Source organism: Diorhabda carinulata, chromosome 2 (genome assembly GCF_026250575.1).
Source record: "Diorhabda carinulata isolate Delta chromosome 2, icDioCari1.1, whole genome shotgun sequence".
NCBI classification, from domain to species: domain Eukaryota; kingdom Metazoa; phylum Arthropoda; class Insecta; order Coleoptera; family Chrysomelidae; genus Diorhabda; species Diorhabda carinulata.
The window spans coordinates 36,025,345-36,042,010 of NC_079461.1; the positions used below are offsets into that span (position 1 = coordinate 36,025,345).

Consider the following 16,666-nt stretch of genomic DNA (forward strand, 5'->3'; position numbering starts at 1 on the left):
AAAGTGATTTATTGTTGTCTGAGTCCTGTAGACAGATTGAATGGGGTTATTCGGTAGTACTAAAGCGATCTATGGTGTCCTAAATTGATTCTAGGGGATGTTATGGTGAATCAGCTCGTTAAAACATAGTAAGACCGATCGACGTTGTTTTGAAACCTCAATAAGATGTTTATGTTGGTTATAATGGATGTGCTTCACTGCTGAATCCCAGTCCGAATGGGTTCAAATTGGTTGTACAATAGACCTTGTTATAGACCAATAGACCCGTACATGTACCTTAATTTTAATTTTGGTATCTGTTTTTTGCGTTTGGTGTATATATGTAAGGATGCCGTCTAAATACATGCAAAGACATTTGACATCTTCGACTAGTATAGCAGTACCATCTGCTTATACAGCTACCATGGAAGTGTCTGTCTATCTGTCAGGTAGGATCTTAACAGGGGAGAGTGGAAATGAGTTAGGAGCTTCTTTAGTTTGGGTAATATCAAGAAAAGTAGCTCAGCAATATCTTCTGGCATTCGAGTTGCCTATTATTATAGCCTATAATAGATTTATCTTCCTTTTTTGGGCCAATTTCCAGGCACTGAGGAAATAGTTTAGAAGCAGAATTGCATTGAACATAGAAGTAATTAGTTTTATCTTCTTATATAAGAGCTCTCTATAAATTTTTCCATAACCAGGCTCTTTTCTGACTTGATTAGCCGTTGATTTGTTTTAAGTTAGATCTATTTGGGATGGTATATTCAGTCAGTTCTTTATTCTATTCTGTAGATAATTCTAGACGAAATAAAAAGGATTTTTAACCATGGATGAATACTGCATTCACCAGTAAACCTAGAGAGAGATGCAAATGTACAACAATCTACTGGCACCATTTAGATTCTATGTTCGGAAATCAAACGGTATATTGTAGATCTACTATTTGTAAAAGGGAAATCTAATCAATGATAACTGTATATTAATGAATCAATCGATGGAAGATTTCCAATGCACCATATTTAAAAAGAAAAGTAGTATCTTACACCAAGATAACGCAGAGTAAAACCGTTGGTGAAATTCAACGAGTTTTACTTCTAATTTCTTCTACACCAATTGTATCTTTCAGCTCTGGCCCCAATTACAAATACATAGTCTTCAACTCAAAAATAATAATTGTAACTAACGTCTACTGTTGTTGAACTTTGTCGTTGCATGATTCCTTCAATCGGCATTTCTTCTTATTATTATTCCTCTTACTTTTGTGTGTTGCAATATGATTCTCCATCCATTTATTCTTCTCTCTTTTGAGAACAAACTATTTACACTACCACTACACCAACACATACAGTGCAATGTCTAACGCTCGTTTCGGTAACTAAGTTATCGTCTTCAGAGACTGAATGTAAACTTCTTCAATTTCTCATCCGTTATATTCTTTAAATTTGTTTTTGGAAGAAATAATTGATATATTTCTATGGTTGTTATTATTACTAGTTATTTCTGAAGGCATTTTCTGTACGGAAATCGATTGTGACGCCACTGTACTATAGACATTGTAAATCAAAACAAAAATCTTGCAAAAGACAGAATATGATACATTCTATAACGTTAATATTTGAACTTGACTCTAATGCACACTTATGAGACATAAATTAGAGGGTGAAAAAGGTATCAAGCTGTTTTGGTATTTTCTCCAAATTAAACCGAATAATTTATTGATATATAAATGTGTTTTACATGTAAAACGGTGAATAATTTTTTTTTCGAACGGCAACTAATTTTTGAATAAATAAAAAATAATTTGTTGATATTTGATTTATACAAAAATTATACGAAGCTCATATTATAAATGAAAGTGTTGGTTTTGTATATTAACATAGATATTTGTTAATTATTCACATTAATTCATAAAACGGTTTATTACTCTATCACGTGGAAACTTTGGCACACAGATTATCTAGATTAACACATAAAATTTTCCAAAACAATCTCGTATTTGTAAAAGAAACGTTTGGATTATCTTGTGTTTAACATTTTGGTAAGGCCCTGCAAATTATTAGGACTTGTGAACGTTTGTACTAATATGAAAGAGACTATTTTTTTCTTCTCGAATGAATGTTTGTAATTGGTATACAGTTTGATACCAAAAACATCGTTACAAGTTATTTTATCACCAAGTTTAGGAAGCCGAAAGTTGTAGACAGTTTGGTACTATCAAGGGGAACTGTAGCATACAAAAATTGTGGAATCAAGAGGTGGCTGCGTTCTTCTTCAACAGACTATAGCACTGGAAAATTAAAGAATAGTTCTAATTGGGATATCACACAATTCAGCGTCCAAATAATAAAAATCGTTCTTAAAAAACAATAAAAATTAATATCCTTTAACATCTTAATAAATTTTTATTTGTATTCATTTCCATTTGATAATTTTATTAGTAAATATGTCATAGTTCATTTGCACCTACATCAGGCTTATACCGTATTAAGTCATCTTTTAGCTTTACGATTGAGGTAACAGTGACCGCTTTAATAGCGTTTTACGCTCACTGATTGGCGTAAACAATCTTAATCAACATCCGACAGGTTTCAAACGATTTGTTATCGCCGCTGTATGGAATTTAATATTTTTGTCGCAGTTGAAATAATTATTTTATCGTTACTATCTATATTAGAATAGAAATTAACAATCTTCCATGCTTGTTGAAAAAGAGATTTTTAATTTGTTCCGCATAGTTATGATAATTATTTTGTTATTAACATAATTATGATCCCTCTCTTGGGAAAATTCAGCGAAATATTTGTAGAAATATCAGTTACGTTTTGAACTTTCTTATTAATCGTATCAAATCCGGCACCTGTCTTGAATTTGGTAGCTAATGACGATAGGAATGATGAAGTGATAACCATCAACGACAACATCCTCTCACCTTCTTTTTTTTGTCATATTTATAGAATAATAAAATGTCCACCTTTATCGAAAGGATGTTTCAGTTCAATAGAAAGTGAGCTGCTTTGTCAAATTTCTATTTCAACATTCAAAAAAGGCAACGGCTAAGACTGGCATTCAAAAGCACAAACCTGAACAAACTAAACTCGATCTAACCTTAAGACAGAGAAATAAGTTATTTGTAGATTTAAAGGAGACGTTATCCAGTTGAGGTGCAATTGGGATGGTAGTGCAAAAGAAGAAATACAAAGAAAGGCACGACAAACAAACGGCTTTCCACAGAATGACCGTTTGGCTGGAGAACCGGTTCACCAGGTTACAGGGAAACCACAAAAAAACCGACGATCGACGAGTTGGAATATCCTAAAGGGGTTTTACCTAATGGTTAAGTGTCCAAGAAAGTCTTCGTAGGTCGTTGCTTTTGTTTCTTTTAAGGATTTGAGGATAAGTGCAGTATTGTAGTGAAGAGTAAATATTTTTTCAATAATTGTACCATAGAGGTAATATTGAAGATAGAGACAGCGAGTGATGGCCAAAACTTTTGACTAACCAAACTCTATTCTGATGACAATAATATAATTCAAAGAATATGCAGCTCTCTCTATCATTAATTAAACTCTACGATCTGTACACGATTTTTTTATATTTAAATTACTTTTTAGATATACCTTGTACGTATTTTTGTTAATTAAAATATCTAGATATTATAGAAATTTTAGAGAAAAATTATAATAAATTAAAGCGAATTATATTAAGCGTTTTATTCTAAAAATTATCGATCAGTGAATAATTTATTTGGAAATGAAGTATAATCAGTGGAATCGCGTTCAGATAAATCAATGTCTAAATAATCCCATATATTTTCATTTTTAAACCAAAAATAATTATCCTGATTCTATTATCGTATAAATGAGATGTCAAAATTTCAGAGCCGTTAATACCAATATGAGATTAATTATTTAAAAATCTATTAATTCGTCTGTCTGTTGTACTAGTTACTATTATTGCAAACAACCCGGATTAACTATCGAACATTTCACCGCTCGAATTGGATTTCTACTACTGGATTTACGATCATACGAGGTCTGGGTATTAAATAACGAAAAAGGGTTTTATTATAAAAATTATTCTACATTCGAATGCTCCCCTCCAATATAAGCCCTTCCCCACGTCACACATCTTTCCATACGTTTTTTCCATTGATCGAAGCAGTGCTGGAAGTCTTCTTTGGTAAGGTCCTTTCTAACCTTTTAAGGAAATCTGAGCAGATCCGTTGAAGCAAGATCTTTTGGTCAGATTTTTTGACACCAACTTCGCACAGACTTTTGTCATGTGTAATTTTTTTGACTGTTTCTTTATCGGCTTTTACAGCCTCGGAAATCATCCGTATGCTCATTCGACGATCTACACGCACAATTTGGTTACTGTTTCCGGAGTTGAATCAGTCACAGGGCGACCTGGGTGCTGGTCATCTTCAGTGCTCTTTCGGCCATCACTAAAGCGCTTACACCACTAAGAAATGAGCGCACGAGATAGAGAATTGTCCACATAGGCCTCTTGCAACAATTTATAGCACTCAGTCGGAGTTTTTTTCAATTTAACGAGAAATTTGTTTTTCGTCACACATGGTTTTCGGCACGAGAAAAAAATACGTTCGTTTCAAACCGCTACTGCACAAATACTATCGGAAACGTGTTTCGGAACGTGCGTAAGCAAGATATCTAGATACCCCACCCGTCTAGGGCGCCCTCTAGGCGCGCAGTCTCATTATTTAATGGCCAGACCTCGTACAACAAATATTTTCACTTGATCTGTTCAATCTGATCAACTCAATACGAAAAAGGATGAATTTGAACTACAGAGATAAATTATCTAAAGAAAAATGCATTCCATACACATAATTATTTCTAGAACATATTTAAAAAATATAAAAGAAAGTTTTTCATAGGAATTATGTAAAAAATAGAAAAAAATAATTTGGTCAGCGGCATTTCTGGACGTTATGCTAACTTTTAATCAATTTGTACTACCATACGAAGGTTGTTTAATGAATTTACCACCTAATAAAGAAATAAAACTTTTTTTTTTTCATAATGATTTAATTTTTCAACAACTTTTTTTAAATACAGGTTTAATTATGCAAGAATGAACTCGTCTGATAAAAATCCCTCTGATGCTAATGAAACTTGTGAGGTAAGAAATAAAAAAAAAGTCAGTAGGAGTCTGATCTGTTGAATACGAGGGGGATCAACCAATTCGCTAGGAATTTTAGTCATATCAATCACCAAAGTGTGAGGAGATGCTGATGGAAAATCACTTTCTTCTTCTTCTTCAAATGCCGTCGCGGTCGCTTCTCTGCATATTTACTATATTTCAAATTTAACGTTAAGAAATATTAAAAAGCTTCTATAATATTCATATACAAGATGTCCTGTAAAAGAAACCATATAGAGTCGCCCAAAATATGACGATTGGAAGAAATTTATCCATATAGTAAATTACATTCCTGAGGAATTATATGAGGACCAAAATTTCAATTCGAATAATTTATTTGGAACCTCTTAACTTAAAAATACCAAATTATGAGATTATTGAGAACATCGACATAAGACTCGAACTTATTGAACATCGCTGGGGAAAGTGTATGGACCTAAGAGGTGATTAAGTTGAAAAATAAATACATTTTTTCCAAAATTTTCTTTCTACCATCCTCGTATATATATATATATAAATAAAAATATGTACATAGTTCGAAACGTTGATATTTCCACCTGTTTTAAAATTTAATTTTTAATCAAAAAAGACCTAAAATCAAGACAATTTGGAAATAATGATGCATAAAAAGGTTTAAGACGTAAGACACTAAAGAAATTTTTACCAACTTGAAAAAGTATATCGAGAAACCGTTTAGAATATAGAATTAGAATTAGAAAATAAATTGTATTATCACAGTTAATGATTAATTATAATTTCGTGTTTTAAATTGATTATTTTTGTGTAAAAAATTGACATAACGAAGCACCGAATCGATAAAATTCAGTTTTGGCACGTACTTAGGTCATCATAATATGCGGTTAAGCGACAATCTATATTTAACCCTCGGTATACCCAACGATACCCTAAATCGAAATTAGTATTAAAACAATGCCAGTACTATAAAGAATTGTTTTAAGGTCCGTAGTAAATTGATGTAATTCCGTATAGAAGTTTAAGGGGAAGGGCCACGCATAAATGTATAAAATCAATATTACTCTAGAGCGCTACCTTGCACCGTACCCGCGATTTTTGACATTCGACCACAAACCATAATCGTATAGCAAAAATATTCCTCTTCAAACAATTTTCCATTCATAAAATTTTGAAAATATGTTAAACACACACGCAATCAATACTTACGAGAAACAGACAAATGAAGGGTGCGCTTCTACTATTAAATCCGATTTATTTGGTACAAATAGTCTAGTTCACTAAATAATCAACAAAAGCTACCGAATCGGTGTTTAAATAACGGAAAAACACAATATATTTCCACTGATTCAAACTGAACAACACTATAAATATAATCCAAGTTTAGAACATATCTTTCACTTAAAAACAAGCTCCCGCAATTCTACCGCATCAATACAAACCTGCTTTGACGCTTCTAGAGTCTGTTTAAAGTGTGTAGAGCGCGCATATGGAATTTTACGATATACCACGACGTCCGATCGTTGACGTGTTGAGCCGAACGACGTCTAAAAATGGCCGATCTCTCCAATCCACCCTCGCTCCCTATTACATAATTATTATTGCTCTGCTTTACCGCTATAAGGCGCTGCCGGTTAAAAGAAGGAGACGCCGCCGCCGGTCGAACTCACAAACTTCTTAAGGTTCCTAATTAACTCCGAATAAACGAAAAAACAAATATATTACCGCGACTAGGTACATGAGGGTGGGTATTGTGAAAATCGAAAACTTTTAATCAAACCACAGAAACTTTTATATCACGAAGTAAGATGAAAATTATTTGAAAATCAATTAATACGAGGGTGAAAACTATCAATACCATCGCTAATTTTGGCAGTACTACTAAATCTGTACTTTGAGTTGTTTCATTTTGCTATAAAGCTATAAAGCAGCATCACTCAAGACATCTCAGGTCGTCGACTTGACTACTTTTCGTTTCAGGAGTACAGTATTCAATCTAAGTTTCATCTACATCTAGATGATGTGACGTTAAACCATTTTCGCACCTTCAAATAGATCTTTTTGTAATAATTTATATTAAAAACGTTAAACCAACGTGTATAATGCTCAAAATTTAATATTAGTAATAGAATACAAGTCGTGCACAGCTTAGAAGTTACTTTCCAAGAAATATGTCTTCAAATTCATGCCAAATGCAGAAAAAGATAGATTTGAATCAATTGGCAAATGATTTGCATTTTTCGCATTGTAAAGTATTGAGCCCTAATTAATTATGAACGTTGTAGACTTTAATTACTACAATGTCAATTGATAAATTTTCAACAAAGTAAATGACCATCTTATACGACCCATCCGTATCAGATTGCCTCAGCAAATAGTAATCTTTTCTTCTTGCTTTGATTTTTCTTGTCTTGAGTTTTTTCCTTCTCCTCCTATCTATTTAGAAGAGTAAATACACTCAATCCTATCTTCGATTTTTTCAGTTTTATAGTAGTTTCCACCACACCTTACACAATCATATTTGTTATCTTCTCCAGCTGAATCTTCACGATCTAAATCTATTTTACGTACATTCTTCTTCAGAAATCGATTCTACTTTTCTTACAAAAACTAGGCTCGGCATTTTTATAATTTTGTTTATTCTCTATTCTTAGTTTTCTTTTTTTAATACTTTCTTCATGTATATTTGTATTCTTCTCCAGCTGAATCTTCACGATCTAAATCTATTTTACGTACATTCTTCTTCGGAAGTCGATTCTGCTTTTCTTACAAAAACTAGGCTCGGCATTTTTATAATTTATCTATTCTTAGTTTTCTTTTTTTAATACTTTCTTTTGAAGTCAGTATTTTTGCTACTTGTTATACACGTTCTCTTGCAGTGTTGTCAACTTTTGGGACTGGACTCAATTCACGAAGAAATTTAGAAGGAGTTTTGATAGTGTAACAGATTTTGAAGTTCCTAGTTGGAATTACTTCGACTCACTAATTATTCTACGATTGGACTTATGCCTTTATTTTGCTCTTTATAGAAGTCTGATATGAAAGAATTCCTTTGAGACATAGATTTTCACCAAGATTCTGACAGAAGTGTACCAAATTATGATCGGGTAATCCTCCGACCTATTATGACATTGTTCCTAGAAATACGATTTTAAGGACTCTAAAAAAGCTCTACCTAAGGTTTGGAATGAAGATAATGATTAGTATACCTTGGCAAACAAAAAAGAATAATGTCTTTTGCTTCAAGTTTAATTTCAAGAACTTCAACCGAAACAATCCAGTTGGTTTGAGGAATGAAACGTCTTTAAGTCAAGCTGTGAAGGTAGATCGATTTTTGTGACATGTAGAGGTCGAAACCCGTTGGTAAACCATCTTCATACTTTACTTTTTTATTGTTGACCCTCTATCGTGCGATTAGGGCCTAGAACTGAGCCTTCAGGTTCTTCACATTCTAGAAGACATTATTGAAACAATCTGACTTCCCCTGAAACCGTAGTAATGTAATTTGTTATATTTTGATGAAAAATCACAGAGAGTTGTGGAGTGATGCTTATTTATGATGGATAAACATTATTTAGAAGCCTCTTCAATTGTTCATTATACATGACATTCCAGGTTTTCATAGACTAAATTCAAAAAAATCTACAGCTAAGTTGCTAATAGTTCTTTTTTTCCTTTTTTTTTTTTGTATTGTTAGGTTGAATTTTAGATTTTAATATATTATAATAAGCTCGGATTCCATGAATTTTTGGTTCAAAACTTCTACCGGTAACTCCAAAATTGCTTACAGAATTGATACCATTTCTATTATGTCCAAAAAACATGCCACAAGCAATTAGTGACTTCAGAAGCTGCCAAGGTTTAAACAGTAAAGCTGAATTTCTGAACATTTATTTATTTTTATTTACTTTGCATCTTTCTTTGTCTTATTTTAATCTACTTTTCTAGCTTTTCTTGTTTTTCAAAACAAAACAAATCTGACTTATCTCTTTTTGACGATGAAATCCAAGGTTAAGTAACGAAAATGTTATTCATAACCTAACTTTTCGTTAAACCCCATATATCTCGACAAAATTATTTATTCAATATTATCTCTATAGTAACGGAAAGTTGATTGATTCAGTCAGAACTTTGAATAGTTCTTAGAAATCCTCACATTTATAATGTCCAAAATTGACAAAGGAAAGATAAGCTTTATTTTGAGACATAAACATGATGATGATTCGCCGCCATTTGTAATTGATGCTAAAGACAGTATCGATCCAAGTTATACAAATTTAGTTTTACCATAGTAAGTAACTTATTTAATTCATATACAATTTCACATTATCGCCGATCAATACCTAATTTATTATATAGGGTTTGTTTAGTGTAAAGTCATAATTCGATATTTGGTATTTTATGAGGTATAAAACACATAAAAATGTAAGTTGCTGGCTTCCAGGAGAAGTTTTCCTTAATGGTTCATATTTGGCAGTCTCTCTGAATAATTTAAATTTATCTTTTTTACAGTTACAGTTTACAGCGATATTAAACGACATTCGTCATGGGCGTTGAGGAAGGGTACCGGAAAATAATAGCTACCCTCGATAGAAACATTGATTATTCCGTGGAAAAAAATCTCTATCCAAAAAGAAAAGGAGAAATGCACGAAATCTTTCGTCAAAAATATAAGAAAACTTTTAAGCTAGGTGGAAATGTTGCCCTACAAAGGGTTTTGTTGCACACTAGAATGGAAAGAACTGAAATATCACGCAGAATTGCTGATTTAGAGGTAGATAAAGTTATACTAGGACTTGAACTCTTGTGTGGAATCAACAACATATAAAAAACAGTAGAATTGATAATAGAATAAGATAATTCTATAACCGAAGAATGTATCAATATAAGTAAAAACAATTTACGAATATTAACAGGAATCTTGTCGGGGCGTTGTTACCTTAATTGACACCTAAAGACGCACTATTCATAATCTTTCAAAGTTTGGTACTCCAGGGCATCACACACTGTGGTATACGAAATGAAAAATGGGGCGGCTAGAGCCATTCCACATTCCAAACATTCCCAGCTCAAACTTTTTGCTACAATAATAAACCAAATCAAATAACGCGGCCATTTATTTTCTGAATCGGATTCTAGATACTCCTACGATGTTAATTTCCTTAAATTAGCCAATAATTCAAGCATTTCCATCGAAACTAAAATCACTGTATAAAAATTATCATCCTTAAATAAATATTTACCACTTGTTAATTTACTTTTGTTTGATTAACAATTTTTTTTAGAACCACATTTTATTCACTGAATTTTATGAAAACTTCGTTTTTACTAAATCCCTTAATTGTTTTCACAGTCGAGTAATATGCCGGCAAAGATATCACCTAGCAGGCGTCAAACAAAGAGCCCAATTTATAAAAGAAATTAAACAACATGAACTTCTGCAATCGAAAGCTTTGGACGGCGTCAGAATTCACAGGGAGTTTTGCAACCCAATTTTATCCAAGCCTAATCCGAATGAATTGATTAAACTCACTAGAAAACAGAAAATGAAACTCGAAGAAATCTTGTCGACAAAATATTGAAGCAAGATTATCATTATAAACTTTGTTACATCAGTTTTATTCAAATAAAAAAATTTATAGTCCAATGACCATAGTTATCTACTATATATATTTAAATTAAACCCTTTTACTCGAATGAAGCTCGGAAAAAACTTCCAGGAGCGAGGTTTTTTCGGGGGACACAAATTATGAATCTTATTTTGCTTACAACAAGGCTTTAAGTGTTAAAATATATTGCAAAAATGCAATAATTACCTTAAAAATACCATTTTAATAGAAAGTTTTACATAAAAAACATCTATATAACTGATAAGAATTTCTGAATCTAAAAGTATTGTCTTAAATAATTTTTTATATTCATATTTATTAGGGGGCGTAGCTCAGATGGTAGAGCGCTCGCTTAGCATGCGAGAGGTACCGGGATCGATGCCCGGCGCCTCCAAAATATTTTTTTTTAACAATAAATCATTTTTCATTGATTGAATGAATATAACCAACAAAATAAGTTTACTTTGAATTAAATTATCTATTGTATCATAAATTTTTTCATCAAATCTTCTGCAATCACCAACCAGGAGCACCCAGCCAGCGATATGAAGACTTCAGAAAACTATGAACCCAGTATCACTGACAGAGAAAAACGAAAAAACAACGTAGACTTAGCTGGATAAACAAAGACCAAAGCTCCTAAGTGGATGAGACGAGAAAAACAAGAATAGGAGGATTTGCTGATACTAACTGGAGCTGAAGATAAAGGTGTCTAACTCATCGATGAACAACTTCAACCCCATTATGTTGTAAGTTTCTACAACGTAAAGATATATTATCAACAGTCATCGAAAGAAGCTCCAAGACCACGAGAAAATCATCAGCGTTAAACACTTTTTTCGATAAATCAAAATTCAGCAGATCTATCGAGATATAATAGACAACATCGATAGTAAAACATTCGAAGAATTCGATTAAGAACTTTAACTATATATATAATAAGCAGATCCAGTTTTAGAAGCTGCTTAAAACATCCCAAGTAGAAGAAAATGATGGGGATACTCAGACAAAAACTAAAGTAGTTGCTTAATTGTACCTTTTACATAACCCGACAAAAGTATTGTAAAATTTGTGGTTCCCAATAGTTGTACTAAAAGGTAGGTACCCAATGAGTTACAGCCTCGAGGAAAAGTGCTAGGCTGAATCCGACAACAAAGCCGTGCGTTGTGATTCCCCCATTCTTAAACCTACATTGCTGCGTGTTCCTGCAGACATGGAAATGTTGATCACCCCTCCCACTACAACAACAATAAACAATGTTTTCTGTTTGTAAAAAATGAGGGACCCTCACTATATTACAACCCCAATTTCATAATATGACCAAGAATGACCTTAAACTAAATATTTGGAATAAAATTTTAAAAATAAACATGATTTTGATATTAATTTGATTACGATTATTTAAAAGAATCATCATTCATTACGTACAACATCATATATATATAGATTTACTCATAATTCGAGGTGAGTATAATCATAATCATGATTTTTGTTTGAAATAACAACCCATCTCTAGCTTCGACAAATCAAACAAATCATGTATTCCAACGATACGACGTGTCAATTTTTTTTAAATATGGCATCCGTGGGCAAATAAGATTATTATTAGAAAATATATATCACACATAAAATGTAAGGAAATGTCAACTTGTCATGAATATGCTGTTAACCAATCTGCATCAATCTCTTTTCATATCTGTATTTTACAAAAAAAAAAATGATTCAAACGCGATAATACTTTCTAATGTTTGCCCACAACGCCATATTGAATCAAGTGAAATGGATAACCTTGATATGACACGTAGCCCAACCATTACTATCCATTAATACGTGACGTGAATGTTCCCTTGTAAATCAAGTGACTGATGCGTTTGACAACTTAATGACACATCTATCACCCTTACATCTGGTGATTGAAAAATGTTCGCTAATACATATCAAAGCGGTTTTATTTCGATATTTTATAGCGTAGGAAGCAATCCTTTAGCAATATGGGATAGGCAGGTTAATAGAATATTTTCCCATCTTATTTCCAAACATGATATTACGTGAATCGAAATTACGATCACTTAAACGTATTTATCAATTTTTATAGGTTAAAAACGGACATATTAGAAGAGTAATAGATGAAGATGTTAAATCTTTGGTTCTGGAGGTAGCTGGAACTAATGTAGCAACAACTTATATAACTTGTCCCATAAAACCAAGAGCTTCTCTAGGCATACGAATGCCGTTTTTAGTGATGATTATTAAAAACATGAAAAAATATTTCACATTTGAGATCCAAATATTAGGTAAATACATCTTATGTCCTAATTTTTTGTATTCATAATTAACTACTTTCCATGAACCTTAGGCAAACTTTAAGGTATTTCGAAGTGTTTTAACCTCGTACGTGTGAGTGTTGGACACTCACCAATGACGTGGTCTGCAGTTTCTTCCTCTTCCGTCCACCAGCGGTATTCCGGATCATCCATGTTTCTTATAGCACTAAGATGACATACATGATGACCGTTACCGGTTCCAGTCGAATTCCGCGTATGTTCAAGCACTCGATTGACAGAAAGCCTATCTACGTCTGACTGCAAAGTTTGTCTTGTAAATAAACTACTCAGAGATGTTTGAGCTGCTCTAAGAATTGATTTTGGGCTCATTGGTAGTTTTGCTGATCCCAATCTAGCGAGTAAAACAACCTCATCGTGATCCTTCTCGTCCAAATAAACGAGCTGCCATCACTCGGTAGTTTTTGCACCTCTGAGCAAACCTAGAGCACACTGTTTCCGTTGTTAAGGCTTTTATGGCCAATACATCGATTACTTCGGCTTCGAAGACTGTAGCATGTTTCACAAGCTTATTTTAGAATGTCCAACGCAGAAGCCTACTTCGACCAAGCTATTTATCCTTTAAATATCCAGGTACCAGGTGGCTTCATTCGAAATACATAGTAATCAGTAAATGTAGACGTATTAATACATTTTGAGAATGTTGTCTTATCAAATTGACCACCTAGAACATGCCCTTTCACTTGATTTGCTATTAATTCTTCCACATATCGACTTTTAAGAGTTTTTAGTGCCACAATCTTGCCACAATTTTTGTCCTCAACCTTCCATCAATACTTGTTCCACTCCTTTTTTGTATTATACGTTATCCAGAACATCCGAAGCATTATATCAGAAGATAAAAGATTTGTGCGATTTTCAAAATCCGGGTGCAGTTAGACGTGTTTTAATTTTGATAAACCATAAAACGATCAAATTTTAGATGATAAGGATATGCATAGAAGATTTAGAGTATCAAACTTTCAATCATCAACAAAAGTACGACCATTCTGTACAACGATGCCGATAGGACTCAGTTCTGGATGGAATCAAGTTCAGTTTAATTTAGCAGACTTCACGAAGAGAGCTTATGGTAAGCAAAACATAAATAACAATTTTATGTTGAATATATTTCAAATTTGTGAAGAGAAATTATCGAATGGAGAATATGCTCAAAACATGTTTTTAAATCTGAGAGGGTATAAAAACAGACCAGACTGTCATGATAACGGTTTTTATCAAAAAAATTCTCTTCTCAACTCTGCGTTTGTTCTGATCTCAAATAATTTTCCAGGTTCAACGTACATGGAGACTATTAGAGTTCAGATACATGCTAATGTGCGTATCCGAAGGCTTTATTTCACTGATACTCTTTACTCAGACGAAGAGTTACCAAATGAATTCAAATTATTCGGACCGGTACAAAAGAAGAAAGAGGAAAAGAAGCCTTCGAAAGAGCAAAGTATTTATAAAAAGTCGACTCTAGATCATTTTTATAACTTTTTTTGTTAATAGTTGCGGCAAAAGAAGAAGAAGTCAAGCCACCAGAAGAAGTGCCACCACCTCCGTCACCCGTAGACGCAACGGGAGCAGAAGAAGGTATCTTAGAAGAAATTGTAGAAGTAGAAGCAGAGGATAAACCTGCAGCTGAAGCCGAAGAAGCGGTTGGAGAAGAAGTAGCTGCGCCAGAAGCAGGCGAAGCGGCCGAATCACATCCGGAAGACGCAGTACCAGAAGGTATCATCGTTTTTTATTAAAATATTTATCATTTCAAGAATATTTTGAAGGTGAAGTAAAACAAGAGGAGGCACCTGAAGAGGGCGCACCAGAAAAAGCTACGGAAGAAACGGGCGAACCGCACGCCGAAGGAGAAGCTCCCGAAGGTGATAAAGTATCTGTTCAAGAAGCTGCTGCAGTAGAAGGTGAACCTGCCGCAGAAGCCGAACCGGCCACAGAAGCAGCTGTACCGGAAGCAGAAGCTGAAGCTAAACCTGAAGCAGAAGCTGCGCCGACAGAAGGAGGCGAGGAAACGCATGCTGAAACTGAAGCAATTACCACAGAAGGTATTAAATTTAAACATCTAAGTTATATGTTAGTATCTTTTTGTTCGTTTTAAAGCCATAAAAATTCAACAAAACATGAACTTCTATTATCATTTTATATTAATGATCAATTTGTACCTTCATGAATTATTTAGTTGGTGAAACGGCTACAGAAATAACAGAAGGAACAACAGAAGCAACAACAGAAGCAACCTCAGAACCAGCAACAGAAGCAACAACAGAAGCAACGGAAGTAACAGCAACTACAGAGGAGCCAGCAACGACTGATGAACCTTCAGCAGCTGCAGAAACTACTGCTAATGAATAAAATTTTATATCTACAACTGATTTCAATGAACATCTTATAATTTTGATGCTAGATGCTGTTGGGAAACCAAAATAATCTATCATCAAAAATCACGTACATCAAACTAATTTATTATGGAAATATTTATTTATTTATTTTTATGCGACACATTTTTTACAGTTATTCTCAGGTCCTTTCTTGTGATATTAATCTTTACGTGTGTCATATATTTATGAAAATTTGTTTAATAAAATATCTGAAAGTGTTACTATTATTTCTTAAAGAACCTACAAAACTATGTTATAGACGGTTCATCTAGATGAGTCGGCTAAAATAAGTAGGAAGCAAGTTGATAAAGAAGGCGACGTATGGAAACTCTATCTCTCTCTACTCTGTTCTAATTGGATCGTCGTGACGTCAAAATTACAACTAGTTGAAACGGCAAAGGAGAATAATATTGTCGACTAGATAGAGATTAAAAGTAATAAACCGACGCTTTTTCCCTCTCTAGCAATAGTACAAATCCACTTAACTGTCGCTCTATCTATCTTTAATATTAACTCTATGATTATGAACCACCTAAATAGTGGTGATATGATATGGATTTAATGACATTGCAACATTTATTCTGGGTAGGTAACTTATACAACGCCGGAGTAGATGTGGTTGCCTATATTAGAAATTCTTTTCAGTAATAGAACGTAGACAAAAAACTTTATTGAAATGTATTGAATGGAGGATAGTTTTTAACTAGGGGTACAAAAGATTATAACCATATTTAATTTGTTTCTATGAACATGTATTATATATTATATATTAGTATAAATGGTTGCATAAGTACTAGTTATACAAATAGATATACGTCTCTGCAATATTTATTACTATAGACTTAAACTTATTGAAAATTAAACAGTTTTTTCTTTTTAAAGAATTCTATACATCAATTTTCAACATTAATAGATAAATATTGATTATAATCATAAATATAGTAATTTAATAGTGACTATTGATAAGTAAAAGTAACTTTTCATAAAATTGGTACTTCTAAGTGGTTCATTATCCCGTTAACTCACACGAAAAGTTCTCTACGTAAACTTAATTGAAATTTCATATATAAAAGTCAAAATTAATTTTTCAAGGTTTTCTTTTGCTTTAATGACTACGTATCGTAGACGTAGCCACAGCCTTGAATTTGATATGGATTTGTTCGTTTGGTGGGATCGGAGCAGGATAGTAATGTCATCTCTTTCTTAAACGTGTATAATATTG

The 16,666-nt window shown here is 33.1% G+C and overlaps 3 protein-coding genes and 1 non-coding gene across 9 annotated transcripts in view; 3 read left to right on the forward strand and 1 right to left on the reverse strand.

The window, feature by feature from the left end:
- Nucleotides 1-6,594, reverse strand: part of LOC130903407 (neural-cadherin) — a 444,749-nt gene extending 438,155 nt beyond the window's left edge. For all 6 annotated transcript variants that reach the window (XM_057815490.1, XM_057815489.1, XM_057815486.1 and 3 more), the window contains exon 1: nucleotides 6,328-6,594. The gene's annotated coding sequence lies outside the window, so the exon portion shown is untranslated. The remainder of the gene's footprint in view (nucleotides 1-6,327) is intronic.
- A 2,650-nt stretch (nucleotides 6,595-9,244) lies between these two features.
- LOC130903919 (uncharacterized) lies at nucleotides 9,245-10,759 on the forward strand. Its single transcript, XM_057816306.1, has 2 exons — nucleotides 9,245-9,409; nucleotides 10,472-10,759. The coding sequence occupies exons 1-2, from the start codon at nucleotides 9,282-9,284 to the stop codon at nucleotides 10,698-10,700; spliced, it is 357 nt and encodes a 118-aa protein (XP_057672289.1). The 5' UTR covers nucleotides 9,245-9,281; the 3' UTR covers nucleotides 10,701-10,759.
- A 289-nt stretch (nucleotides 10,760-11,048) lies between these two features.
- Trnaa-agc (transfer RNA alanine (anticodon AGC)) lies at nucleotides 11,049-11,121 on the forward strand. Its single transcript has one exon. It is a non-coding gene; the product is annotated as a tRNA-Ala (tRNA).
- A 1,440-nt stretch (nucleotides 11,122-12,561) lies between these two features.
- LOC130903631 (fibrous sheath CABYR-binding protein-like) lies at nucleotides 12,562-15,668 on the forward strand. The gene is made up of 7 exons (XM_057815856.1): nucleotides 12,562-12,731; nucleotides 12,823-13,021; nucleotides 13,992-14,141; nucleotides 14,343-14,510; nucleotides 14,564-14,785; nucleotides 14,836-15,111; nucleotides 15,246-15,668. The coding sequence occupies exons 1-7, from the start codon at nucleotides 12,648-12,650 to the stop codon at nucleotides 15,416-15,418; spliced, it is 1,272 nt and encodes a 423-aa protein (XP_057671839.1). The 5' UTR covers nucleotides 12,562-12,647; the 3' UTR covers nucleotides 15,419-15,668.
- The last annotated feature ends 998 nt before the right edge of the window (nucleotides 15,669-16,666 follow it).

Coding starts and splice junctions, on each gene's coding strand:
- LOC130903919 (XM_057816306.1), top strand. CDS start 9,282: ATGTCCAAAATTGACAAAGGAAAGATAAGCTTTATTTTGAGACATAAA. Junction 9,410..10,471: donor ACAAATTTAGTTTTACCATA/GTAAGTAACTTA, acceptor TTGTTTTCACAG/TCGAGTAATATGCCGGCAAA.
- LOC130903631 (XM_057815856.1), top strand. CDS start 12,648: ATGTTCGCTAATACATATCAAAGCGGTTTTATTTCGATATTTTATAGC. Junction 14,142..14,342: donor CTTCACGAAGAGAGCTTATG/GTAAGCAAAACA, acceptor ATAATTTTCCAG/GTTCAACGTACATGGAGACT. Junction 14,786..14,835: donor GGAAGACGCAGTACCAGAAG/GTATCATCGTTT, acceptor AATATTTTGAAG/GTGAAGTAAAACAAGAGGAG.